The sequence below is a fragment of the Emydura macquarii genome, unplaced genomic scaffold (genome assembly GCF_026122565.2).
Source record: "Emydura macquarii macquarii isolate MOO-44397 ecotype Brisbane River unplaced genomic scaffold, CSIRO-AGI_Emac_v2 contig_1146, whole genome shotgun sequence".
Taxonomy (NCBI): domain Eukaryota; kingdom Metazoa; phylum Chordata; order Testudines; family Chelidae; genus Emydura; species Emydura macquarii.
Genome location: NW_027131283.1, coordinates 17,620,289 through 17,633,731, shown reverse-complemented (window position 1 = coordinate 17,633,731; position 13,443 = coordinate 17,620,289). Strand labels below are relative to the sequence as shown.

At 38.7% G+C, this 13,443-nt stretch overlaps 1 protein-coding gene across 3 annotated transcripts in view; it reads right to left on the bottom strand.

Annotated features, from left to right (window-relative positions):
• RNF217 (ring finger protein 217) overlaps positions 1-13,443 on the bottom strand; it is an 82,910-nt gene that overhangs the window by 31,551 nt on the left and 37,916 nt on the right. For all 3 annotated transcript variants that reach the window (XM_067546697.1, XM_067546696.1, XM_067546698.1), the window contains exon 3: positions 12,219-12,383. In XM_067546697.1, the coding sequence (XP_067402798.1) occupies positions 12,219-12,383 (165 nt within the window). The remainder of the gene's footprint in view (positions 1-12,218; positions 12,384-13,443) is intronic.

Below are 13,443 nucleotides of genomic sequence, written 5' to 3'. Positions count from 1 at the left end.
GCTGCCAAACCAGTTATCCCCCATTCTGTATTTGTGCATTTGTTTTTCATGTCCCTAAATGTAGCGCCTTACATTTGTTTTTGTTGAACTTCAGTTTATTGTCTATAGCCCAGTTCTCCAATTTATCAAGATCCCTCTGAATTTTAGCTCTATCATCCAAAGCGCTGGCACTTTGTGTCATCTGCAAATTTGATCAGAATGCTCTTTATTTCTACATCCAGGTAATTAATAAAGATGTTAAAACACCACCAGCCCCAGAGCAGCCCTGTGGAACCCCACTTGACACCTTCTTCCAATGTGACATCATTCCATTAATAGTTACTCTTTTTTCGTGGTTGTTTAACCAATTATGTATCTACTTACGGTAGTTCCGCCAAGCCCACATTTCTTCAGCTTACTTATCAGAATGTCATGAAGGACTGTGTCAAAAACCTGGCTGAAGTACATGTATATTATGTCCATCACATTCCCCCATCCACCAAACCAGTTATCCTGTCAAAGAATGAAATCAAGCTACTTTGGCATGATTTGTTCTTAGTAAATCCATGCTGGCTGCTGGTGATTACCCCTTCATCCTCCATGTATTCACAAACTGAATGTTTTATACATTGCTTTTGTGACTTTCTAGCTATCAAAGTCCGGCTGATTAGTCCATAGTTCTCCAGCTCTTCCTTTTTCCCCTTTTAAAAGATGGGCACTATGTTAGCCCTTCACCAGTCTTCCGGGACCTCTCCTGTCATCCATAAGTTTGAAAATATTATTGCCAGAAGAGCTGAGATTTCTTTAGCTAATTCCTTCAGTACCCTGGGATGAATAGCATCAGGTCTCGTTGATTTGAATTAACTCAGATTGGTCAGAAGATCTCTGACGTGTTCTTTACCCGATATGCATCCCATCCCCTGTTGTCTATGGTAACTTCACTAGTCGGCGGGTCAAATGTTATTTTTTGTGAGAAGACTGAAGCAAAGTAGGCACTGAGCAGCTCTGCCTTCCTATCATCTTCCATTATCAGCATTCCATTAAGCAGCAGACCCACATCGTCCCTGTAGGGATGCTACAGTACAGGAAGGAAACTTTCATACTATAACTGTGAAATGCATTTTCTTAGTTCCAGATAAAGGCTAAAAATACCATCATACACAAATATTCTTGTCCCTAATTTTCAAGACATGAACTGAGAAATGAACGGAGATTCCTCACTGGAGTCCAACATGAGATAAACCTGCAGAGGCTAGGAGGCACAATAAAAGAAATGAAGCATTGACTGACTTCAGTTCCCCAAGTGATAGTGTGTTGTTCTACCACTAGAGAAGCCCAGAGAACTCAACTTTTAGTTACCACTTAGACAGACCTGACTGCACATCCCCAAGAAGTACCTCTGAAAGTTGTAAATTTGAAGCAACTGGCTTCACTTTTCTCCAGTGAATGTATTTTCAATGGTAGAACATTTTCTTCAAAATTTATTGTTATTCAGATTAGTTTTAAAAAATTGGCTGCACATCTTTAACGTTGTCCCTGGAGCTCCATATCACATGGAGAGACTAACAGTGCCAGATGAAGTCTGTATAATTCGGTCAGGATGCTTAGAAACTCACAAATGACATTTTACTTCTAAACTTCAGCTCTTGTTCCCCTCTCTCTAATCCTCTGATGGAGACAGATTTTCCCCCCAACCTTTAGATGCACAAAGTGACTATTAAAGGATCAGATGTCATTTGCATGTTTCTACCCTATGGGGCAAAACAGCAGGAACATGACATGCAATAAACAGGAATGTGCAGTGCTAGAAATTAACTTTGCTAGAATTATAAAAGTACATTTCAGTTGCTTGATAAACTTAATTTCTTTGTTATAGAGGCGTATAGTACAGACAAGGAAAATGAGAGCAACCAAACAATAGACATTTTGGATCTCTGAGTATTATTGGCTTGACTCTGCATGGCAATGAGCACTCTCAGCTCCCCCTGCAGTCAAAGAACATTTTTCACATTATAGGATTAGGCTGCATAGCACTTTCATCCAAATACCCTTCTATATATGGTCAAACTGCACCATAGGGTTAAATGACTTGCCCAGGATGTCACATTGAATCAGTGGCAGAGTGTGGAATAGATCCCTAATCCCCTGCTCTAAACAACTACACTGCTATTTTATAACTATGTAATAAACAAACATCTGCATATTTATTTATGTATGTATGAGCAGGCTAACAGGGTTGGTTGGCCAAGCAAACATATTTTTGGCATTCCCAACCACCCAGTTCACCTGCCCTGCTGGTTAAATGAGAGTCTCTAGTGAACAATATTTTATAGCACGTTACTTAATGAGCTATCAGTTAGCAGAAAAGTTAAGCTTCTTCTCCATATTTTGTACCACTATAATTATCCTTTCATCCAATAAAAGTCCCCTTTAAAGAAAGAACCCTTAAAAAAATCAAATCCTCAAGACAAACATTTTGAAATAACTTTATTGTATCAAAAATTACTAACTACTCTCTTTCTTATACTTCCTTCAAAAAGAAACCTGCTACACATTTGAATACATTCATATATCTTCATATACCGTTCCTTCTAGTCAATAAAAAGGAGCCGAGAGAGTTCCTTAAAAGATTCAGCTGGAAATACTTACCAATCAATTTGCTGGATTATTTGATGATGTTCATGTTAATCTGAATACCTGAGTCACAACAAGTGTATCCTGATTTGCACCAGTCTTCTTGTTCACTTAACTGCCTTTGGCTGCTCAACATTCCACAACTATAACTCACCAGCCTTTTGTTTGTTTTTCTTCTGTCACTTTAAAATGTGTTTTCCCTTGAAAACCCCAACAAGTTCACATTTTCTACATACAGCACTTCCTTATTTTATTGTATGGCAACTACACTTGAGGAAGAAGGGGAATTTTGGTAGGGACTTTTTAACCACACTATTTCAAGAATTTTTAAAAACTTTTGGTTAAGGAAACAGATATACTAATTATATTCCTTTCACAGAATGCATATGCAGAAGATTTTATACCACTCTAGACATCTCTGCCTGAAATAAAACCCCGGACTTTTCACCAAGAAGCAGAACTATTCATAAAGTCACAATGCACTAGGTACTCCAAAACAGAACACAGAATCAGAGAAGATTAGGGTTGAAAGAGACCTCAGGAGATCATCTAGTCAAACCACCTACTCAAAGCAGGACCAACCCCACAGGATCAGTTAAAAAAAGGTAACAAAATGTTTAGTCATAAATCATGTAATATAGAACCCAAAGAAATCCCAATTCTGCCATTTTAGTTATCAGTTACAAATGATAAAAGCAAAATACTATGTTTTTGCTTGCTTGTGTAAGTATATTCTGTAGTCAGCAGCTACACCTAAATAAATGTTTCAGTCAGATACACTAAGGTAGTATTCATTTGCAAAAAATTTAAAGTGGGATTAAAGTTGTGGCCACGCAATAGCGCTTTCTGTTCTATTCTTAGCCTTCCAGAACATGAAATTCCATAACACCTACCTCAAAATGCTGGAAAACAAGGAATGCTCACTTAGGAATCTTCCCATATATTCTCCCAAAGGAACATTCTTGCAACACTAAAAACCCCACAAACTTAAGAAAATCAAAAAAATGTATAATTAAGGTGGATACTTTATTGGTGATATGTTCACTTTATGAAAAGTTGCACTACAACTATCAAATCAACTGTTAATGCTCCACAGGGTACCCAGGGTTGAGAGGCATCTCACCACCACTTGCCCTTAGCATGAGTAAGTCTTGTCTATGACTTGTCTGTGTTCAGTTCCCTGAAACCAACAGCCTCTGGCAACAAAAGCACAGGCTTCCAGGCCTCTGCAGATCTCATTCTCTCTAGACAGACAGTGACAGGCATACAACAACCTCCAAATACTCAGAGCATTCCATACAGCATCCAGCCCCTTATCCACTGAACATTCACAGAATTACCAGGCCTGCTGATACAGGAACACTACGCATCAACTTGTAAGAGTCAGGTCAAGATCAGCACTTTGCTTAACACCACAGCACTCTGATATATTTAGAGTGAAAACGACAGTAAGTTTACTATCAATGAACAGAGACGAAAATAAGAGTGAAGAAGAATACTGGAAACAAATGGTTACATATAACCCTACAAAACAAAATAACACACTTTCTAAAGAGTAATCTTTAACTAAAAAGCTACTCTGTTGTCTAAAGAAGTTTATCTTACCCAATGTTCTCCCCAGCATTTTCAACCAAACCTGGCTAAGCCCCTTTTTTCACACAGAAAAACTGCTGTCCTCTTACTTCCTCAGCAAAGGGTATCATGCAAACCTTTAAAATGCACCTCAAGATTTGGTTCTCTCGCCTCGCCGTTCTTTTCTTGTTAGTTTCTTTTTGACAATCTTCATGTGCATTCAGTTCAGACCAGTGATAGAAAGCCCATTGTGAATGAGACAACACTCTATTTTTCACCTTTGCTGGTGACCAGTCCCTTGATACAGACATTAAGAATATATTTTCAATATATATACACATAACTCCTTATACAGTATCTGTACATATACTTCATAATAGTACTGATGACCAATGTGACACCGGCTTTCATTTGGTAAACTAGAATGTACATATCAGACTCATGAGATTCCTGTATTCCCTCTGCACTCCCTTGACGGTTTGCATTAAGAGGTTTTTTGTGTCCTATCAGCATTCCTCCAGAATCTTGTCTCCTCAGGTTCATCTATGCTCTTTACTGCAACATGTACAGCACATACAATAATTCTTCCCTAGCATGGGGGTAAATACCACTGCAGATGGTGAGGCACCGCTTCAGCAAATAAAGACAGTCTGGCATCATGTGGTATGTACCCAAAACAGTTCTCTATATGCCCAAGCAGTGCCTCCCGAGTCTACAAAACTATTTTTAGTGGCATAGTGTCTCACTGCTTCCCCACTGCCGGAGTCTTTCCCTGCTGCAAGAAAAGGAAAGAAAAGCAGCAGGAAAGGCTTTGGCAGGGAGCTGCTGAAGTCTTTCCCCGCCGCCTCTCCCCTGCTGCAGCCTTTCACTGACACACCTAGCTACACCTTGCAGTTTGGATGCAGCCTGCTTTTCATTGAAGTGTGTGGCTACATGTCCCTTACATGCTACCGCCATTGGTGTGCAGTTTAGACCTAGCCTATGTTACATCAAAAGAAGTCAAACTTCCCTGCTTGGCTGCAGTTTTTCATTTCTGAACAAATGATAAACAATTATACTTGATCTTAAAGCTTTAGGCAAATACTTTACTCTAGATTTAAAATACATTTTCATGGTGAAATACGTAAATTGAAATATTATTAATCATAAATCCATTCAAATGACATTATTACGTCATTTGCTGCAATCGGAAATGATTGTTTAGCTTAGTCACAACAGGCCATTGGCCCACTCTTTCTCAACAGATCAAATATGGAATGTGTATGTTTATGTGTAAATATATAAAAAAACTAAACTTAGTTTTGAAGAAGGTTGGCTCCTTCCTCTTTGGTAAGAAGCAGGTTTTTTTTAAGACACTTCCTAAAGTATGTTTAAAAAAAACCTTCTACACGTATAACTATTTGCAAAGCTATAGTAGGTAGGCTCCATTTAAAGCAACATCTGTTAGAAGCTGTCACAATTCAGGGCAACTGCATCTGTATTCCCCCTCTATGATCCATTCAAGGCACCCACTCTAGGCATCCAGCTCCCCAGCAGTTGCCTCTTGTTGGTGGAGACATGTCTTTCTCCCTCTTGATCAGGGTATCTCCAGGGTGTACAGTCCCTCACAACTCTGTGATAGCCCCAGCAAAAGACAGATTGCCTAAGCAGGCTTCTTTAGCTTTCTCTTCAGAGATGACACACAGTATAATTGCCACAGTTAGAAGTTACCACATAGCTCTGTCTCAGCAAACATATTTTATTTTTATTCTTCAGGTCAAAAACATTACAGAGAAAACATTCAAAACAATAAAAGAACTACACACATGCTAATAAACTTACCAGAGATCACCTCAAAATGGACTTTGGCAGGAGTCCAAAAAACCACACAGGGGTTTTCCTGTTGTTTCACGTTCATAACACCCTTTGCTCAGAACAAGAACCCACACATAATGCTGCGGGTCACTCGCTTATCCAGTTTGGGCTTTTGAAGAGACTGTGAATAGGTAATCAGCCAGACAATGGTTTTCTGATCAAGGTATAGTTTAAAAAGAATGGATTTCGAGGTAGGATTATTTGCATTCCCGCCCACCCCCCCAAGTGTTTCGTAAGAGATTCACTTCACATGTATTGTCCCCAAAAGTCCTTTGAAGCTCATACATAAAAATCCCATGATAACAAACATTTGTATGTTTAATATGAGTTCCAAAACACCTAGCCCCAATTCAACTATGTTTAACTTAATTCCATAAGGTTTGCCCTAGATCCTGCAGGATATTGACATATCTGTACTGAAGCTACTTGTATGCAATACCAGCATGATGGGGAATCCACCCCACACAAGGGTGGAAGCAATTAACCCAGCCCTACTCTGAAGGTATGTCTGTACTGACGGCGGCAAAGTCGCCACCGCAAGATCAATCTTTTCTGGATCGATTGAGCAGTCGGTGTAGACCCATTCAATCGATCAGGAAGTCAACTGAGTAAAACCACCCCCTCAAGTACTGTAGCGCTGCGTCAGCGGGAACACAGTTCCCGTCAGTGCAGTGCAGCAAAGACACTGCGCAGAAGGGAAGCACAGCAGTCGACGTGAGTTACATAAGCTACTCTGCATAACTTGCGTAACTCCCGTCAACTGCCACCGAATCACCAGGTCAGTGTAGACCAGGGCCCACAGTGGAGCAGTGGAAGTAAGTCCACCAAGCAGCCTAGAGAGGCTGCGTGGGCCACATCCAATTAGGAAAGGGCTGCATGGGGCAGCCAATTAGGAACCAGCAGGCCCATATAAGAAGAGCTGAAGAACAGGGTGAGCGACTACAGGGAGCCCAAGGAGAGAGGTCTGTGTTCCTAATGGGCTACAGGAAGATAGCACCTTGGACAGAGCAGTTGCTGAAGTACTGAACAAACCAAAGCGTGCTCCTGGATGGCTGCTGGGACTGGCTGGAAGCCCTGCGAGAAAGTTCTGGGGCTGCAGGGAAGGGGCCCAAGGAATTGAAGCAGCACTGGTGGAGAAGTTAAGGAGAGGCAGGATGCTGATATCTACAGGTCCCCTAGGCTGGGGTAATGGGCAGGCCTGGGACCTCCCCCACCACCACTGGGGAAGTGGCTGGACTACAGAATTGGGAGATACTCCCTTCCCCCCTGGGAAGGGGAAAAAACACAGATGGTGGCATGACCAAAGGGCAGAGTCATGAAAAGGACAATGTGGTTCCTGGGCTGAGACAGGTCAGTAGGCGAAGAAGGTAGCGAGGGAGGCACCACCAGGAGAGGCAGCGCCAGCTGAGAGAGCTAATCCCTGAGATGGCCAGCAGGAGGCGCCGCTCTAGTGAGAACTCAGTCAACAAGTAATACGGCATCCTCTTTCACATGCCCCTCTAACATTCTCTCAGGTAACAGAAATTCCTGTGGGTTTGTTTAGGAAGGATCCATTTCTGAAGGTGCTGTTACTTTCTTGTATTATCTGTTTCTGAAGTCTCAATTTATCCTCAAACTGGGATTCAGATCAGTCTTCAGCTTCTCGGAATATGAAAATAAAGTTTGTATCCCATCACATAACTACACCATCAGTATACACTGCTTCTTTGGTCCTAATAGAACATTCAGTCAGCATTAAAATGTTCATTATCCTTCCATATACTTAAAAAAACATGACTTAATCAATGATTAAAAAAAAGTCATTTTTTTTTTTTTGGCAAGTATTTACATTTTCTTTTGCTGGGAAAAGTAGTTGGTGGAAAACATCAAGAAGCAAAACACAGCCATTTTAAAGAAGATCCAAAGGAAGTATAGTTTACTTAAAAATAAATCATATATTCTCAGTTTAAGAGATAATATTTTGATTGGTTTGCTTAAATAAATAAATAAACAAAAACAGTAATATCCTGCGCTCCTTTTAATATTTAAATTTCATTACTTTTTGTGGTATCCCAGTTTAATGGATGATTTTGACTGTACCACATTACAAATTCTACAGCTTAGTGTGTGCAAGAAAGATGTTTTAATGAAATATTTCAAGTGAGAATGGACTGGACCTAGAAAAAGTTATGCTAAATGAAATGGAAGAGATTCTTCTCCCCCCTCACCCTCTTTCTAATTTGCATATGGGATATCCATCTGCTTAAAGATATTTCTCTACTTTAGATATAAACTTTTTTTTGGTAAAATTTAGATCTGCTATTTTGTGGTGCATCTCCCCTTCCCTGAGATCTTTTTATTTGCTTTGATATCTACAGATGAGAAGTGGCATCTAAGACTAGATGGTGTTGTTACTGACACTTTACGCTGTAATTGTTGAGAAAAAGCAGAAACACAGCAATCTTGCAATCCTTCTGATACAGTTATTTTGTTACTACTTGCCAGTTGCACAATCTTAATCTTGCTCAAACAAATAATATTTTGATACAAACTGTTCAGACTGCAGAGATAAGCTTAGAGAACTCTCCTCTCCTCCAAAGACGAATGCTAACAACCAGAATTCCCACTCAGATATTAATGCAGCTTTGGTTTAATGTTATGTAGTTATTGGAGAAACTCACTACCAAAAAGCATTAAAGTGACATACATAAAAGACAGTACAGCCTCAGGATATCACTTTCAAATCAGACATTAAACTTTGAAAACTTGCCACCTCTATTCTCTGGAATACTGAAAGAAGTTTGTATAAACAATAGTCACACTTCCTCACACACAGACTATATTACTACTCAACAGAAATACAGAACTTCTAAACAAACATCATTGAACTGCAGAAGGGGTTAACAAAGGTTCTTTCCCACACTTTGGGTTTATCTATACTTTAAATACCACAGCAGTACAGCTACACATAGGGTGACCAGATAGCAAGTGTGATAACTGGGACGCATTTTTTTTTTTTTTTTTTTTGTGGTGAGGTGGGGGGGATAGTTAAATATATAAGACAACGCTCCTAATATCAGGATGGTCCCGATAATATTGGGATATTTGGTCACCCTAGCTTTACTTCAGTGTAGACACTACCTATGCCAATGGGAGGGGTTCTCCCGTTGGCATAGATAATGCACCTCCCTGAAAAGCAATAGCTAGGTCATTGGAAGAATTCTTCTGTTGACGTAGTGCTGTCTACACCAGGGGTTAAGTCACCTTAACTACATTGCTCAGGGGTCTGGATTTTTCACAACTTAACTTTTTGGTGTGGACCATGCCTTTGTTTCATAGTCCATCCCACCAAACTCAATGTAAGGAGGAGTGCAAGAAGGTTATTATTTCCTAAATAAGGATCCTAAACTCTTTGGCAAACTTCTTCCAAAAATAGGAGCCCTAACTTTAGGGTCCTAGATAAGTGGCCTGATTTTCAGAAGTTCTTGGCAACAAACACTTCCAATCAGAGTTAATGAGAGATGCTCGCTGCTCAGCACACTTGAAAAGCAGGTTCCTTATTTAGTTGCCTAATATAGATTCTATTTTTAAAAAAATCTTGGGCTTCATGTCCAGATGCTCAGATATTATGGTGATATGGGCTATGTAGCTACCTAGATACATTGAAAGATATTACAGCTGGTCAAAAACAAGTACAAGATCTTGCAAACAACGTTTTGAAACATTTTATTTTTTTTTTGGAAATGTTTCAAAGTTTCAATCAGCTCTGGCAGGGACTATCATATTACATACCTGTCACTGAGAGAATTTAATAAGTTCACATGCTTTAACTTTTGTCAGCGGCTCCCCTTACTATATACAACAGATACCAGGAAATCAAAGAGAATTTAGCAAAAGTTCTGAGAAGTGGAATTGATTGTCTGTCCACACTACAAATTAACCTATACACTGAAAAAGGACATCATGGGCATTTCCTTCCCCACGATCAGAACAAGCCAGTATTTAAATTGATAAACATCCTCCTCTTATTTAAATACTATGCAGTTTTCTAACACCAAGGTTTCAATACTTGCCAAAAATTTGCTTTGTTGAACTGGAAGATTGACTTTTGAATTGATAATCATTGCATAAAATTACACTAGTGCATGGTGATGTTGATATCATAGCGAGATCTTGGAAAACTTTACCAAAATCAGTGAGAGAAGAAATTTTAAAAACCTTAAGGAGGCCAACTGTCACTACCGGCAAAAATATGAGGGCCTCATGACCCTTTTTAGGAAGGCTGGTAAATAAAGCTCAATTTTCACAGTTATGTTAAATACATTTCTGTGATTATTAATTCCACAACAAAACTGTCAAGGTGAAGTTACAGTTGAAACTACATATTAGTCATTTAGAGTAAAATATAACAGAAATGCTGTAATTATCCCAAAACTAAGCATTATAAGCCCAAAAAATTCAGAGTTAAAAGTTAACTTTAAAATCAATCCAACCATGTTAAGGTATGGAGATACACAGCGGAGGGACCCAAAGCTCCTTAACTCTGTCTTTGTAATGATACCATGTGAGGAAATAAAGAAAATGTTTGTATTCACACATAAATTGAATTTGATCTGGGGCCCTCAACACTAAAATGCCTTCATTTGATTCATAATGATTTGATACTACAGGGCAGCATTATGGTTGTTTGGATGCCCTACCAGTACATTGTCTGTAACTTTAAAAGAAATCCAAACCAGTTAAGGTAAGGTTAACTCTGAATTTCAAGCTTTATATACCCAGAGTTTTGGGACAATTACAATATCCCTATAATGTATTTTACTTTAAGAAAGTGTACTTTGGAAATTGCCCTTTTTTAAATATTAAATTTCATACATGAACAGTAAACAAGAAACCCAAAGGAAATGTTACCAGAACATATTTCTAATCATTTGAAAATATGAAACATCAATTTTATTTTTTATTTCACACTTTTGTGGTTAGACTCCACAGTATGCTGTGTTTACTTACCCCACCCTAGTACACCACAAAAAGGCCATACCATATTGGCTAGTTGAATTGGGTTTACACAATTGCTTTGCATTGCAGCTGGAGTGTATGTTACAATATTACCCTCCCTCCTGCCCTGTCAAATCCCAGTAAGTACACTTCTTCCCCTTGACTTCTCAGTATCCTCCTTCTTGTCCCCAACATATCTGTACAACCCCCAACCAAATTTCCCCTCTTCTTCTTGCACACTTCCCTATACCCGTTTTCCCCAGCCTACCCTTCCTGATGAGTAAATCTGGTGTCATGTGTATGCTTTTTTACAGAAACGGAAATATTTACGAAAAGTGGTCTTTTTTGCTGTTATTTTTCTTAGCTGAAAGTTACGCTGACAGAGACTAGTGCATAAAATCTTTGGAGAAATTCAAAGAACTGCCTACTTTCATAGTGCCAGTCGTTGCTTATTGTTTTGCAAACATCTTTAGTTAAGATGTCCTCTTTCAAAATAGCCACCACTTTCCATTGGTTCATAAACAGGAGTGAAACCACCCTGTCCTAAGGAAAGGTTGTAGCCTCCTATGCAGTTGAAAGTAGGAGAACAGCAATGTGAAGACCAGGTAAATGAAAGCAGTAGTCATCTTTGCTAAGAACAGCCTGTGGCCTAGGCCCCATCTGAACAGAGGGAAAGGGTGGCCATTTTGAAAGAAGAAAAAATAATGAAATTCTCTTAAAGAGAACATTCTTCTTAACTGAAAGGTTCTTCTTCAGCAGAGACTGAAAAAAAATTATGAAAAAGTGACCATTAATCCTAAAACAATCTTCAACCACAAGAGAGTGAGTTTTAACTACCAGGGAAGTATACTGAGGGGTACTAAATTTCTTAAAGGATCCATTTTTAGAATAATTTTGATTCCCTATTTACTTGTAAATTCCCAGAAATGTCATTCTGAACTCAGAGAATAAGCACTATAATTTTGTAGAAAATACACTCTTTATGCATTAATCAGGGATTCAACCTCTTTGTTAAATTCAACACTCAATCTTAGTTATGGAGCTGGAGCCCAGCACCTCCTTAATATCCATCCATTAAATTATTCCATTATAAATTTGCTGAAGTAACATTAAACAACAGAAGCCTCAGTTTGGATAATTATTTAGATTATTCAAATGTAATCCTGAAAGTTTATGTTGTAGCCTAATAGAGGATGTCTTACCTTGCATTTTGGACATTTCTGGGCATTCCTTTGCCCATGTTCAATCTCACTGGCCCAGTGACGTAACAGCTTGTCTCCCCTTTTGTATTCTTTACAGTTAACACCTTCATGCCAGGGAGAATGGCACTTAAAACACCAGACAAATTGGCAAGTTGGACACTGGATCTGCATAAACAAAAATGAAACAAGAATATACCAGACAAATTTGCAAGATGGAAATTGAATGTTTGTGAAAAAACCACCACCACCATTATAAACACATTTATAATTAATTTTAATTAAGATCTCAATTCTGTATGACAGAAGTCAAACAAAGCTACCAGACTGATAATTTTTTAAAAAGTGTATAAAAAAGTACCAATTTAATTTATAATTCTATATGTAAGAAACTGTATTAAGAAAATGTTAAAGCCGCACAGTTAATTACTCAAGATCAGGAGATGTCAACGGACCCAATCCTTAAACAGGTGCTTAACTTTTAAGCACATGGGCAGTATCATTTAATTCAATGGAATTACTCAATGCTAAGTATTTTGTTGGATTAAGGCCATAGCTTGTGTTGAATGCACAATTCTTCACTCTTCCCTTTTGTGAAAAAGCAGTTTGATACAAACCTAGTTATTTGATTATTCACTGCCTTATACCTAGAATAGTTATTTACATCTGCACAGAGCAAATAGTTTTTGTACTATGGTAGTAGTACCTAGAGACTCCAAACCCATTTTTGCTAGGCACTGTACAAACACAAAGGTCTGGTCTGCAAAAAGTTGCACCAGTTTCACAAGAGCTGTGATTTTAAACCAATTTAGAAAATCATTACAACTTGGTGTCCTAACATATAGGCGTAAATATTTACAGAGGCAAGATCAACTATTTCAATCAGATTTAAATGTATTTAACTGTGTACCCATGAGGGCTTAATTCATCCACTCCAAATGTGTGTGTAGACCAACCCGCAAAATATCCCTGAAGAGTTTACACAGTCTTCCTACAATAACTCTCATCTGATGGTGTTTTCATCCACTTTGCACAGGTGCAAATGACTACCAAAAAGCAAGGAGGTAGAGAATCAGTGCCAGAATTCTGATGCAGTTTCTACTCTCTAAACTACGTATTTTAATATTTTAGACAGCTGCCATGTATTCGTTTTCTAACAAGAACAGCCTTCCTTACGTGCCATTCAAAGGTTAAGACAGTTAACTTTGCTGTTAAGTTAGATGGCCTA